This window comes from Tursiops truncatus, chromosome 10 (assembly GCF_011762595.2).
Source record: "Tursiops truncatus isolate mTurTru1 chromosome 10, mTurTru1.mat.Y, whole genome shotgun sequence".
NCBI classification, from domain to species: Eukaryota; Metazoa; Chordata; class Mammalia; order Artiodactyla; family Delphinidae; genus Tursiops; species Tursiops truncatus.
Genome location: NC_047043.1, coordinates 21,052,246 through 21,067,089, shown reverse-complemented (window position 1 = coordinate 21,067,089; position 14,844 = coordinate 21,052,246). Strand labels below are relative to the sequence as shown.

Sequence of the window (14,844 nt, the reverse complement as noted above, 5' to 3'; positions counted from 1 at the left end):
GGGGCCAAGCATGGGGGAGGCTGGGGAGAAAATGAAATGATCCTGTGAACCAGCCTGGCAGCAATGTGCCAGGCTGTTTCATATATGATTAAGGAAAGCTCTTCATGAGTCCAGGGATATGTAAGTTTCACTGTCCCAGAAGTTGGGAAAACTTCTAATTATGGTAGGATATGCCAAGAAGACCTAACTTCCAATATCCCCACCCCATCTCCCTCCTTGGCCCAGCCTACTCTCTCCCACACGGGGATCAAAGGGTAACAAGATTAACCGTTGCCCAGTAATAACCACTGACGTTAACTTCCAGCCCATTCGAGGTAAAAGATTAAAGTCTCTTTTTAATCCAACATGCCAAAATCTGAAAAACTTCCACTGGAAGGTCTTGATTCAGAATTCTTTTTTTTTCCCTCTCCTCTTGGGGTTGATCTAAGTTACAGAGCCAAGAGGGCAGGTGGGATCACAGATGCCGTGGATCTCGGCCACTGAGGGTGCTGGGATCACTACGCCAGGCCTGAGCCGTGACACCCAAAGAAGGGGAAGAGTCCCTGGGGGGCGTTCCCCTTTTCTCCATACTCTACTCCACTTCACTCCCAGCCCCCAAACCCAGGAAAAAGGAAATTCTGGAAAATTAAATTACTCATGCTGCTAAGAACGAGTAACCCAGGAATTGCCTGGCGGTCCGGCGGTTAGGGCTCAGTGCTTTCACTGCCGGGGCGGAGCCTGGGTTCAGTCCCAGGTCGGGGATCCAGCAAGATATGCAGAGCAGCCAAAAAAAAAAAAATAAAAAAAAAAAAAAAGGTAATCGGAAATAAAAATAATTCTCGGGTGACTCCAGACATCTGTTCATTTGAGCTCTGGTTTTCAGTAAGACTCTGTTTGATTCTCAGCACTTTGCTGCGAGGCTCCAGATCGTCTGCTTTCTACTTGTTTCCTGCCCGTTCCATTCTCAATCTTTGCTCTGACTGTAGGGGTTTATGTTCCTTTAACTAGTTAGTTTATTTCTGCTTTGGGGCTCGCAATGCACAAGATTCCCGATGCTCGGGAATCTTTCTTAGTCCTCAAGTCTCAGAAAAACCATCACTTCCTCCAGGAAGCCCTCCTTAACTTTGCCATCTAAAGTGGTCCCCCTCAGCCCCCACCCATTCCTCTCCATAATATCACCCTGTTTATTTCCTTCGTGACACAACAGACCGTACATTGTCGACACATTAAAGGTGATAAATTTGTTGAGAGTGAATGAATAAGCAAAGATATGAAGGAAGACAGTAAAGGATAGGAGCCGAGTTTTACACTATTTACATATTTTATACAGTGACTAGCAGAGCATTGGGTTCATGCTTAGTTTCAATAAATATTTAAAACATTTGAAATTTATGTTTATAAGGCACCTTAAGGATGAGGCATGATTTAGCAAAAAAAAAAGTATGAATGAAAACTCTGTTTTCCTTGAACAAACAAACAAAAAAATTGCTTTAACTTGCTAGACCTCACTATTTCACTGTGAAATGGGGATCAGTATATTTGCTATGAGAAAGCAAGGCTACTGCATAAGTGAAAGTGTTTTGTAAACTATAATAAAAGATATGCAAACCCACTCAAAGCCTTATTTTACAGAATACCAAAACACCGAAAAGCTCTAACTTGCCTAAGATTAATATAGGCAGTTATTAGTAGTACTTGTTTCCTGACTCGCAGTCTGGTGCTTTTAGTTAAAACTGTTCAAATATTATTATAACAACAATACCAAAAATAAAAACAACACACACACATACACATTAATAAGCCAGTCTTCCATCTCAACAAATCACTTACTTCAATGTTCCTGATTTTTTCCAGAATGTCTCCGTTTGAAACTGCAGTAAAACAATTTTGAACTTTTGAAATACCTTTTAACGTTTTCAGCCAAGTTTTACAATTGGATGGCTGAATTATGTAAAGTCCAAAATACTACCATTTATGTCATCATTTTAGATGACTGACTCAATTCCAGGATCCTCTATCCTGGTTCTCAAAAGATGTTTTGCAGATTTCTGGGTGGTCCCTGTAATACTTGCAAACAGTGTACAAGATTAATACTATTCCATAATAATGATACTAAGATATTATTTTTCATTTTTGCTCTCACTCTCTCACTAGTGTACAGTTACATTTTTTAGAGCCTACATGACCTGTGATATCCCAGCACTGAATACAGAGGCAGATGTGAGGATCTAGCCACCTTCGAGAAGCCAGACATTAGATTTGCAAAAACGTTAAAGAATACCACACTTCTCAATAAACTTTATTTTGCATTGGAAACAACAGTTATTTTTCATGAAAAATTTTTTATGTTAACCTATAATTGGCTTGTTGCTATTTTTAATATAAATTAATAAATAAATACATTTTAAACATTTCTCAGTTCCAATCTCTAATGCCACAAATATTGATAGATATATAACCCAAATGAGCAAAAGCTCTTTAGGGTCCTCAGTAATTTTTAAGTGTCTAAAGGCAACCTGAGGCCAAAAAGCAGAAAAGCACTGCTCTCCCCACTGAACCTGAACCTTGAGATCCACTTGGTCCAATGCTTACCTGCTCAGCTGGGACCTTAAACCTTAGGCCACTCTCAATAACTAAGTACTGACACCTTGTTTATTGTAGGGACACCTGAGCCAGGCCACGTCCAGAAGTATCCTCATCCTTCATCCTTCCTCATATGGATCTAGGCCTGGGGAGCTTTACTGTATGCCCTGGAAATCTTGGGGGTGGGTGGGAAATGGACCGTCAGCTCCTGGGACCCCTTAGCTGTAATGGTGGGGCTTAACCACATCCATAGCCTCGGCCCACCTCTCAGGTCTCACTTCCTCTATCTCTGACTTCCATTTGTGGTTCCCGCTCCCCTCTTACATCCTAGTGCATTCTCGCCCCAGTCCACAGTATCTGACGTCAACTCCAGTCTCAGGCTGAATGTGTCACTCTGATGTTAAAGCAACCGGTTTTCTGCCTGTCACGTTCTCACATTTCTTGGTTGGGAGCTATGTGGCAGCACTTGTGTTCCTGAGACTGGCCCCTGCCCCATCGTTACGTGCAAATGAGTTACTAAAGCAACGGCCTAATGAGGGAGAGATGGGGCTGGGGCTTGAGGAGGTGTCCAGGGGACCTCTGGAGGAGATTTTCTTCCGTGACCAGAAGGAAGGAGGGTGGTTTTCCTCCAGGGGGTGCTGTGCCGTGGTAGTAGAGGTGGCCTGGGCTCTCTACTTGGCTCTGAGACCGGGGAATTGGTCCTGGAGGCTGCGGTGGGTCTCTGCCCTGTGAAGGACCAGGCCGCCCGCAGGCACTGTGACCCCTTGGGCCCCTGTAAACGCTGGACAGATAAAGAGGGGGCTGTCATCAGACCCCAGCCTGAAGAAGGGCCTCAGGGGCCCAGAGAAGGGTGAACGGGGACACGTGTAGATGTGCGACCTGTCCCTCATGTTATAGAAGGACACATCTCCAGCTTCATAATCCAGGAAGATGCCCACTCGGCGAAGGCGCTCTCTCAGGGGGAGAATCTTCTTTGGGGAGGACAGGACGCGGTACTTGCTCTCAAACATCTCCAGGGTCCAGAAGCCGTTCTGAGGAACCAGTAGGGCTTCCCCTTTCCTCTTAACACTGTCTCTACAAACACCCACAGCCCAAACCATCACGTTTTCGACCTCCACCTCCCAGTAATGTCTCCCTGAGGAGTAGTTCTCTAGGCCCAGGACACAAGGCTGACAGTCAAATCTCTCTGGGTTGTCAGGCAAGCTCTGCCTGGAGGGACCCCGTCTCACACTTCTCCGGTCCTCTGACAGGAAGAGCTCGGGATGAGCGGTGTCTGGGTCCAGTACCACATCAGCTGCAGAGGAAGTCTCAGGTTTAGGCCTAGGATCTCAGGAGATTGTGAGATTCCTGGTCCCCAGAGAGATCCCAGAAAGCTGGTGGGAGATTCCCCCATGTGACCGCCTTTTCCGTGAAGGCCCCTCGATCCCAGATCCCAGGCAGCTCACAGAAAATTCCTGAGGCTGCACTTCTATCTCTTAAGTGGCAGGAGCACTGCCTCAGGTCAAGGAGAACTGGGGCTCTAAGAAATATAGAAAGTTCAGCAAATGAGCTGAAATTAATGGCTCCCGCTTTCTCTCAATGTTCCTAGATCCGCCCCCTTTTCTATTCAAAATATATGATCTCTGGGACTCTCTTTAGTTAAAAAGTTTCCCACATGGCTTAAACCAGCAAAGAGGACCTATCCCCTCCCCCTCCCCCAGTTAAGCCATTAAGGCCAATTTTTCCCTACACAGATAAGGGTGATAAAGTGTCCCTACACTGGTCCTCTGTGTTCTACCAGTTTAACCAGGTGACAACTGATTTAAATGACTAATAAGCGTATCCCTCAAAGGGTAAAAAAGAAGGATAATGTCCCCCAAAGTCTACCTGCCATACTTGCCTGAGAGGTGAGTATGGCAAAAGGTAGTTTTGCCTTAATAACATCGGTGTGACATCTATAGCTATGACCTCTCTGCATACAGGAAATGCCTCAGACCCCCGACTTTCTGCAGCGCTCTCCCATCTGCAGTTACTATTACTTAGTCAGTCTACATCGAACACAAAATCACTGTGTTAAAATGATTTGCTTCTTTCTCCAAGTTGTTATGTCTGATGGTGATAATTTTGAAATTCGAAAGAGGAAAGGTCCACGTGCTGTGGGATCTAGTAAAGCCTGCATTCTTTGATGCTTGTGAGCAGAACGTGACAAGTCATAAAACTCAAAGTGCTCATTAGGAACAGGCAATTGGACCCTGTGTTCTCCCACCTGCCCAGGTCCTCTCCACTGGCAGGCTACACACAGGGTTATCAGCATTCTCTTGGAGCAGGAAGGCATTTCTGGTCCCTATTTGTACACCCCTCAGCCAGGCCTGGGAAGCTTATTGCTTTTCCCACACGTGGCTCTTCCACTGTGCAGTCTATACCACCGCCCAGGTTATAAATAGCTAAGCCAGTATTGTCTTCTTTCAAATTAAGCCAGGATCCAAAGAGCAACAGCTACTAAAAGGTAAGCTTTCGGGACATCTGTTATGTATGGTAGACCTTTGGTAATCATGGATGAAATTATTCTAAAAAAGAAAGGATGGTGGGAAGTAAGCTATAGAGTTGGTTAAGAGCTGCAGGGCTTCCCTGACAGCAGAGGTAGGCTCCGGCATTGGGTAGGATACTGCTGGTGAATCGACCCCAGGCTCCTGCCCCCGCTAGCCAGCCTTGGGTCTCCTTGTTCATCTCCTCTAATGTGTCCTGTTTGCTGCCTGGTGGGGAGAAAGCTCGGGATCTGAGGGAATGTCAGAGGCGCTCACCCGCATGTAAGAGGCTTCTTCTCCATCCTGCAATGGGACAGGCAGAGAGGTGAGCTTCAGGAGATAATGCAGGGCAGAATGCAAATCATGCAGGGAGTAGTTCAGGAAATGCTCAACTTACGCAGTTCTTCATGAAGTTGCTCTGAAAAAGAAACAGAAACAAATGAATGTCCTCAAGAGAAGAACTAAGAGAAATAGAGTTTGTCTTAAATGATGATGGCTGGTCTTCTATTTGACCACTGTCCCCCTCCCCGGCTGCCTTGGGAATTGTCAAGATACCAGAAATAACATATGATCAGGTGGCTGGATATTATCAGTACTTATTTGGGTTTGCTCTTGTCCAACAATATAGGGCTATACGTAGCCAGGTGAATGGATGCAACATTTGCAGAATGGAAGAAAGCGAGGTCTGAGGGATTCATTACTAGGACACGAAGAGTTCTAAGCCCTTGCCGCTGCCTTTATTCACGTCCTCTCTCTCTTTCGCAGGCTTTTAGCTGCCCGAGCTGTGTCCTTTTGTAAGACAGTGAACTGTGTTCCTACTCTTTTACCTTTTATTTGACGTTCTTTCTCTTTTTCCACACGTTCTTTCCCCAGTTCCTTACGTGCAATTTCTTTCTCTTCATTTTCAATCTCTATTTGCATGGACAGAAGCTTTTTTTCCATTTGGAGTTTCTTGACGATACAGATGCTTCCAGCGATGATGAGGAGCAGAGAAGGCAGGATGACAGTCAGGGCCACCAGCCAGGGAGATGTGCTGGGAATAAAGGATTCTGAAAAGGGAGCCCCAAAGTCCCATTTAGTGAGAAAAAGGAGCCCTGGGATTAGAGCCCTTCCGGGCGCAGATCTGAAGAGCACCTCCCCTGCACCTCTGGCCCCCACCAGGTCCCTGCTCCGTCAGCTTCTCTCTCAGAAACCCCAGCTAGGGAAAGAGACTTTGGCTCTGCACTGGCTCGCCCCACAGTGATTGCCAGGGTTGGGGCCCCAGAAGACAAAAAAGCAGTAACATCTGGAGTCACCATGGGTAAGACCAGGGTGACTAAAAGCTAACCAGCCACACTGAATCAGCACGGCCACCACATGGTATAAGCCATCATCCCTTCTTGCCTGGAATTTTTCAATGCCTTCTCCCTGCTTCTGTCCATATCCTCTGCGGTCTGTCCTCAGCACAGCAGCCTAAGTGAGATCATGTTGTTTCTCTGCTCAAAACCCTGCAGTGTTTCCTACCTCACTGAGACTAACAGCCAAAGTCCATTTGTGGCCTACACTGCCTCATATGATCCAGATCTACTGTCTCTCTGAATTCATCTCCTCCAACTCTCCCTGCCCTCAATCCATTCCAGTCATACCTGTGTCTTGGGGGGGTCCTTGAAACTGCCAGATATGCTCCTGCCTCAGCCCTTTGCATATGCCGTTCCTGCTACCTGGCTTGCTCAGTCCTCAAACATCTGCATGGCTCACTCCTCACTTCCCCAACTGCCATCTTTTCCGTGAAGCTTTCCCCGATCGTCCTATTTACAATTACAACTGCCTCATGCCCCTGACACTCTCTATCCCCGCCTCACTAATTTTTTTCTACGGTACTTATCACCATCTGATATAATCCACAGTTTAATTAATTATTTCACTCCTTGTTTTAATTCATGATTTCATTTACTGCCTTCTGCTCTTCTAGAATGTGAGCCCCATGAGGGCAGGTATCTTCATGTATTTTGTTCACTGATTTACCTTCGGTTTCTAGAACAGTGTCTTGAACGTATGAGACGCTTGTTCAGTATTTAATGAATTTATGAATGTCTACAGACAAAGAATTTCTCCAGCTCTGTCCTTTGGGAAATCTCTTGGGCAGGAAGGAAGGCCTTCAGCAGATACTACCTGCCCATAGATTTATGATTGTTCTACATGTTTGAAAATTGCTGCAGGATAAGGACCATAACAGAGAAAAACAAAGCAAAACAAAACTATCAGATTTACCCTCAGAGAAGAGGCTTCCTACTCCTGTGTTTTGAGGTGATTTGATTTTCCTCTTGTGACAAGGGGAGAGGCCTCAGCTCAGCTGTAGCCTCTAGTTCTTCAGGGCCCAGGACCCTTCCACTCCATGCCCCTACTCCCATCCCCATGCTGGGCTCCGGTCTGTCTGCTGAGGATCCCGCCTCCATGAGATGAGCCTCCAGAGAGCGGGGAACTAACCTGGAATGAAAATCACAGTTTCCTTCTCCTGGTTGAGCAGGGTGTTGTTGACGGAGCAGGTCATGTTCCTCACAGACTCGTCCATGATGATCACAGCCGTGGTGACCATGAAGAGGCCGTCTTCGTTCGTAGTGTAAGCCTCCTCCAGTGGGGGCATGATCTCACCATAAGGGTCCCTCCACACGGCATGGGGCTCTGGGTACCACCCTACAGATGTGCATTCCAGCCGGAGGCCTCCATCCTCGTGGCCCTTCATTTCAATAACGGGCTTAGAACCCAGGCCTGGGGAGAGAGACCAGCTAAAGAGGTAATGGTGTCTTAGCCGAAGTGTCTTAGCAGATCAGCTGTTAGTGATGAGAGCCAAGGGAAGCCACGAGAGAGCAAGAGGTTGGTGTCCAGAGAAACTGATGACGCACATTCCATTCTGTGAAGGGAGAAAGGAAGGAAGGAAAGGAGGGAAGAAAACCTTGATGTTGGAGAACACCAGGTGACCAACATGTCAAAAAAATTGTGAGATCTCTAAGTGGGGAAAGGATTACATTGTACTTTTCTTTGTGCTCCACCTACGGACCCCATCACAGGAGCAAGCATTTATCTGCCTCCTAATAGATACTGGTTGATTGATTCATTCAGCTAGAGATTTTAATTTTCTCACTTCCGGGTGGGTGTATCCACTGTGACCAGAAAGAAGCAGGCTTTCACTTTCTGCCCTGAGAGGACTTCTCAGTAGCTCTGGCTTCCTGAAGTTCTAGGTCAATACAATAAGGACAGAAACCTGCCAGGCTGGCAGAATCTTAAGAAACTTTTTGAGTTCAAGGCACTGACCCTCTTCTCCTGGTTTAGGACTTCACATCGCCACAGCTATCTGATAATCATAAGCAGCTGTTGGTTTTTAGGAAAATTGACAGAGCCAGTGTGCAAAGCCAACCCTTACCCCAGTTCACAGATGTTTACCTTCCACTCAATTGGGCTCAGTCAATTAGGTAATTTTCTTACAGTCCCTTGACAACATTCCCCTATTAGATCTGGATGCTCCCGGGATCCTTAAGATAAAAACATCACCTCCTTGGGCTTCCCTGGTGGCGCAGTGGTTGGGAGTCCGCCTGCCAGTGCCGGGGACACAGGTTCGTGCCCCGGTCCGGGAGGATCCCACGTGCCGCGGAGCGGCTGGGCCCGTGAGCCCTGGCCGCTGGGCCTGCACATCCGGAGCCTGTGCTCCGCGGCGAGGGAGGCCACAACAGTGAGAGGCCCGCATACCGCAAAAAAAAAAAAAAGAAAAAAATCACCTCCTTAATGTCAGCAGATCATCGTCAAAAGTCCTAAGAATCTAGGCTCTTCCTAACTTATTCTATCTTTCAGAGAATCCTCAATAAAAGAGAATACTGGGTAGGAGAGAGCTGCAAATGCATGGTCCTGGGAGACTTCTGCCCCTTTAGCCAGGTGTCCAGCAATCATCCAGACTTCTTTTAAGGAGTTCCTTTGTTAAGCCTGTCCAACCAATTATACCAAAGACAAAATTAAAGCAGTCACTTAAGCCTTACTGCTTCTTGCTCAATTTGATCTTTTCAAGATGGAAAATAAAAAACAACTAGTGGCATATTGAAAGGCTCACACAGAAACTTTGAAGTGGGATAAGATTCAAAAGAACTTGGCCAGATGGAAAGAAATCCTACAGAATGTTCCGGAGGGGTTCGATAAGGGCAAGCAGGAGACAATAGACTTAAGGACAGAACCAGCCAGCCGATTAACCAAACTGAAAAACAGTAAGCAAACAAGCAAACAGGTGTACACCAACTCGTTTCAGAGTGGGGCAGGTCAGGGTCTTGTTTACAGGGGAAGAATGGAAAATTCCTGCCACATACAAACACATGGTGGTCAGCTCTGTAGTGCTGCTGTGAACAGAGTCAGGACACAAGGGTGGAGAAACCCTTCTTCCATGATATTCTATATTAATCAGATACAAAACTGCCCTTCTGAGTAACGAAGATGGGATCTCCTGCCAGTCACGTTTGAGGCCCACTGGGCAGGTCGCACTGTCCACAAACCTCCATTGGTCTGGTGGACTGAAATGCCATTGATTTATGTGTGTCTTAAAGGCTTTTCCGTTCTTCAAACATTTCTTTTAAAGTATAATACTCTGACACCGGAAGTGAGGTCATACCTTAAAGCCAATAAACTTATAGAAATCCCAGTTTAAATGCCACTTCTATCCTGAAGCCTGGCCGAATTCTCACTCATTTTCTCTGCGGGACCACTAGGCTTAATATATAATTTACATGTCAGTCACTCACACGACAACTAGTATTTGAGGAAAGGGAAAGAAGGTAAACTTAATGTTTATCAAGAAATGAGATGTCCATATATGCTGTAGTTTCCTGGGCAGTCCTTGTTGATTCCACTTGTCCCTGTGCAATTATTGACAGTGCCTCCTCTCACTCTCAAAAGTGTGCAGTTTGAGTGATAAACTATATGGTCCCCTATCAGGAGCCCACACGCCCTGTGTTGTGCTAGATGGGACTTCACACTGGATGCTCTCAGTAGCCCTAGACGTGCATGGCTCACTTCCTCACTTCATTCTCATTTTGTTCGATCGCCATCTTTTCCGTGAAGCTTTTCCTGACCATTCTATTTCTAATTATCTTACCTCCTTGCCTCCTAGAACTTTCCATCTCTTCCCTGCTTTATTATTTTCTATAGTACTCATCGCCATCTGATATAAAATCCAGTTTAATTATTTCATTTATTTCTCTGAGCACCCTCCAGAATGTGAGTTCCACGAGGGTAGGGATCTTCATGTACTTTGTTCACTGATTTATCCTCAGTTTCTGAAACAGTGACTTGAACATGAGATGCTTGTTAAGTATTTGTGGAATGAATTTATGAATGTCCGCAATGAGGGGTGCGCAAGGGTAAATTTTTCCACTCTGATTTTGATATCAGCCATTCATCTTTTTCACTCCTTCATTTTACAACTACTTATTAAGTACCTGCTAGGTGCCAGGCAATTTGCTAGATGCTGGAGACATAGTTGTGAATAATTGCTGGTTTTGATTGTGATGTGGACTATTAACGCTTTAAAAGAATGTCTAGTAACAAAAACCTGAAAGAGTACTTTTTAGTGCTGTCTACAAAAATTTTCAGTTCACCTGGGCCCATGGTTAGGCTTGTACTTCCCTCTCCTGTATAGTTAGGCATAACCGTGTGACTTGCTTTGGTCAATGAAATGTGAGTATAAATAACATGTAGCACCTCCCAGGCAGAAGCTTTACAAACCAGTGAGTAATTTGCCGGGCTCTCTTTCCCTCTGCTCAGGTGAACCACAAAGCTCCAGGCAGATCTGTATGAAGTAGAGCCCCACCAGACTCAGGAAGGATATATTTCATGTGTTAGAAACAGACCCTTGTTGATTTAACGTACTGAGATTTGAGGGCTGCTTGTGACCAGAGCATAACCTTGACAATCCTGACTAATGCATACTTCAAAGATGATTAAAAGCATGGACTGGTAAGAGGCTCATGGAAAAAGGTTAAAAAAAAGCAGATCTCAGGCTTAGAATAGAGATAGCTCAGGCACGATGTGATGACCACTTACAGCTTTATGGAGCAGATTCATTTAATCCTTCAATAATATTTGTTGAGCACCTATTATGCTCCAGGGTCTGTTCTAAAGGTGTGGATATAGCAGGAGAAAAATAGAAAACAATTCCTTATGAAATCTACATTCTAGTGGAAGAGCCATAATAATCTGGATAAATACGTAAAATGCATATACGTAAGAAGGTGAGAGGTGCTGAGGAAGACAGTAGGGAAGGGGGGTAAAAAGGGTCAAGGATGGTGTTTGATCCTCACACGCATGGAAAATAACTTATGAAAAAGAAAAAAATAGATTGAAATCACATGTGAAAAACTTCTCTTTGGACTTAATGAAAATGGTATGGAGCATCATATATGACTGGCGAGAGTGTATATTGGTACAAAGACTTTGGAAAACTAATGTGTAGTGCCTATTAAGGATGTATATTTCTCATTACACAGCATGTCTCTTCCTAGGAACCTGTTTAAGTTGGGGATTTTGAGAAGTGGCATGTGGTGGACTGAACTGTGCCCCCGCAAAATTCGTATGTTGAAGCCCTAACCTCCAGGCCCTTAGAATGTGCATGTATTTGGAGAGAGGGCCTTTGAAGAGGTAATTAAGTTAAAATGAGGCTGTTAGGGTGGGCCCTAATCCAATCTGACTGGTGTCCTTATAAGAAGAGGAGATTAGGACACACAGGGAAAGACACCAGGAACGTGGACCCACAGAGGAAAGGCCACATGAAGACACAGAGAGAAGACCACATGAGGACCCAGTGAGAAGGTGGCCATCTGCAGGCCAGGGAGAGAGGCCTCAGAAGAAACCAAACCTGCTGACAGCTTGATCTTGGACTTCCAGCCTCCAGAACTGTGAGAAAATACATTTCTGTTGTTTAAGCCACCCAGTCTGTGGTCCTTTTGTTATGGCAGCCCTAGCAAACTAACTCGGTCAGTAGAAGGCAGTGTTCTAGTTCTTGACATGAGTAGTGGTTACATGGGTTATAGCTCATAATAATTCAGTAATCTGTATACATTAATGTTCTATGAGTTTTTCTGTATAATACTTCACAATAAAGATGTCTAATTCTAAAACATGTTACTGAGGAAGATGCTTAGAGATCTCTCACAAGTAGGCATAAGAATAATTTGTAGGGATTAAGCATTCGCCCCTACTCAAGGTGACAGCTGAGTTCCGTGTGTGCGTCTCAAGAGTTGATGCCCACCGTTTAGCAGAGCAAACCCACTCATTGGGTCCTTGAGCAGGGGAAAGCCACCCTCCCTGTTTAAAGGGGATTCTAGGCAAAAATCTGCTGGTCTGCAGGGGGCCTGAGGTGAGAAGAAAAACTTTCCCTAAGAGTCAGGCTGTGAAAAAGCAATGGAGCAAAATGGAAGGTCGTACCTGCCACTATCAGGTACATGATGGCCTCGTCGTAGGATCTGCCTTCTTGGAAATAACAGCGGTAGATGCCGTTATCGTGGGCTGTGACGTTGTGTATGATCAGCCCCACGCTCCCTTTGCTGATAGCTTCGCTCACAAAGGTTGTTCTTCCCCTGTACTCCTCCATCTGCTCCTCCGTCCTCTCTCGATGGCCCTTGTACACGAACACTGCAGGGGAGAACTGCGTCCGGAACCACCGCACCTCCATGCCCTCAGCGTTTTTCTCAGGTGACAGGTGGCAGTGTAACTTGGTGTCTTCTCCCACCATGGCCTGAATTGGATCAGCTGGTCCCAGGACAGTAAATTGGACTGTTCAACAAAGCAGTAGAGTCAGACAAGGGCACCAGCCATCAACTCTCTAAGGTGGGAAAAGAAGTGGATATGCCAGGGCACAGACATGTTCTTTCTAAGGGGCTTCCTGGGCTCAGGATTCTGGGGGCCAAGAGATGTGGCTGGTCGATAGTAACAGACACCTAGCAGGGGTAGGAGGGGTGTCTATTGAGGATGCTAATGCTTCTTGAACAACACATGGAGAAGCATACCCTGATACCCCCCATGGACCCTGAGCTTACACAGATCTTTTTCTATTTCCCAAACCAGCACAGTGCCTGGAGTATACTATAACCTTGAGCTGTCCAATATGATAGCCACTAGCTAGTCCCAATTGGAGTGTGCTGTAAATGTACAATACACACAATTTTGAAAATTTAGAAAAAAATGTTAAGTATCTCACTGTTCGTATTTTACATTAATTAAAAGTTTAAATAATAATATTTTGGTTATGTGGAGTTAAAATAGATTATGAAAGGTTGTTTGATCTGTTTCTTTTTACTTTTTTAAACGTAGCTACTAAGAATTTTAAGTTATATATGCAGCTCGCCTTTTGTGGCTCTCACTGGATTGCTAAATGGAGGGCGCTGGGATCCGTTCGAAGACCGTGTGCAGAACGAAAAGGTGAGCGAACACAACTGCAGCCCTTCTTTACCCTTCCTCTTTGCAGACTGAAGTGCTGATTTTCCTTTCTGAGAAGTTGATAGGAGTTAGTGGCATGCATCCCTACCTGAGACCGCTGCAAACAAGCTGAGGAGGTGGAAGAAGAGAAGGGAGCCTGGCAGGGAGAAATGCAGAGAGGCAGCTCGCTCCATAAGCACCCACGAGAGGCAGGGACGGGAAGCCTAGAGAGACGTGGAGAATCAGCCAGGGAGACTCGGCACTACGGTTCTGATCTAGGTCAAACTTTCCTGTAACCCGTGTTGGTTATCATCAGCGCCCCAACTGCTGTCTTGGGCAGCCCCCTTCCTCTCCCGGTTCAGGTATTTACCGATAGATGGCTTCATTAAACATTCCAGGGAATAAGCCAACAATACAACGATCGGGACTACAGTTTTCCGCCCTCCTCGGCTCACTTCTCCGGCCAGAGTTTAGTTTCTTCAGACGTCACTTGATATTCTTCCAAACCCATCCTCCCTCCCGTCCTTTCCTCCTCGCCGCGAATCTGGCTCGGCACCAAGTCAAGCCAGGGGTGGAGAGCCTCCCTCCCCTCACCCCCGCCCCCGGAAGCATCCCCTACCCGGGACCCCGACTTTCCCCTTATCAGGTTCTGTTCCTCCCGCCTACCGCCCCCCACTCCCCGCCCCACCCCCGAGCGGTAGCGCGTCCCCTCCCTTTCTTACCTTCTAGAATTAACTTCTGCGTTTTCTTTTCTCCTCTGACGCTCAAATGATGATTTTCCGGTTGTCCGTCTTCCCCCTAAACCCGCCCATGGGCACAGGCACAACCAGACCAAACCTTCCCGAAAGCGGAGAAGGAACTTTTCTTCACCTCCTGTTAGTCGCGGCCTGGGGGCTGCGGTCCCTGGGACCCGGTCCACTCGGGGACCACAAAGTCACAAGATCTCCAATGAATGATTTAGAGCAGGCCGTGGGTCAGCCAGCCAATGGCATCCCTGAACCTGCTTTCTCACCAGTTACTGGGTAGAATACACAGAAACAGCTTAGGACTTAAAAACGCACAGCTGCACGGAGCCTTTAAAAAACTTTCCTTTTTCTTTCTTCAGAAGCGAGATACTTTTCATTTTTTTATTGAAAATCCTTGAGATTCCCCGAGGATTTTGGCGTTGCTGCTAATCACCAGGAGAGGCCTGCCGTGTGTAGAAGTCTGTGTGTGTGTGTGTGTGTGTGTGTGTGTGTGTGTGTGTGTGTGTGTAGTGTTTGAGGTTGGGGGTGTGATGACGTAAGCATAAGCATATCTCACAGCTTCACATGTTTCTTAGTCTTGGGTGGGATGGAGCCCAGTTGCCCAC

The 14,844-nt window shown here is 46.1% G+C and overlaps 1 protein-coding gene across 9 annotated transcripts; it reads right to left on the bottom strand.

Annotated features, from left to right (window-relative positions):
- Window positions 1-2,249: 2,249 nt before the first annotated feature.
- LOC101319870 (butyrophilin subfamily 2 member A2) lies at window positions 2,250-14,521 on the bottom strand. Of its 9 annotated transcripts, none has more exons than XM_033863598.2 (8): window positions 14,216-14,521; window positions 13,603-13,717; window positions 12,504-12,851; window positions 7,533-7,814; window positions 5,948-6,115; window positions 5,464-5,484; window positions 5,343-5,369; window positions 2,250-3,343 (listed from the first exon to the last, which is right to left on the bottom strand). In XM_033863598.2, the coding sequence occupies exons 2-8, from the start codon at window positions 13,685-13,687 to the stop codon at window positions 3,234-3,236; spliced, it is 1,041 nt and encodes a 346-aa protein (XP_033719489.1). In that variant the 5' UTR covers window positions 13,688-13,717; window positions 14,216-14,521; the 3' UTR covers window positions 2,250-3,233. The 9 variants fall into 9 exon arrangements, with proteins under 9 accessions (XP_033719489.1, XP_033719488.1, XP_019800426.1 ...); XM_033863597.2 differs by having other exon boundaries at window positions 5,894-6,115; window positions 14,216-14,520; XM_019944867.3 differs by having other exon boundaries at window positions 2,250-3,856; window positions 14,216-14,511.
- Window positions 14,522-14,844: the final 323 nt, after the last annotated feature.

What these genes read in the sequence shown, in the direction of transcription:
- LOC101319870 (XM_019944865.3), bottom strand. Translation starts at nt 13,687, where the DNA reads ATGGAGCGAGCTGCCTCTCTGCATTTCTCCCTGCCAGGCTCCCTTCTC. An exon ending in CTTGTTTGCAGCGGTCTCAG is followed by an intron (nt 12,852 to 13,602) that starts GTAGGGATGCAT and finishes TTTGTTGAACAG; the next exon opens with TCCAATTTACTGTCCTGGGA. An exon ending in GAAAGAACGTCAAATAAAAG is followed by an intron (nt 5,485 to 5,893) that starts GTAAAAGAGTAG and finishes TTTCTTTTTCAG; the next exon opens with AGCAACTTCATGAAGAACTG.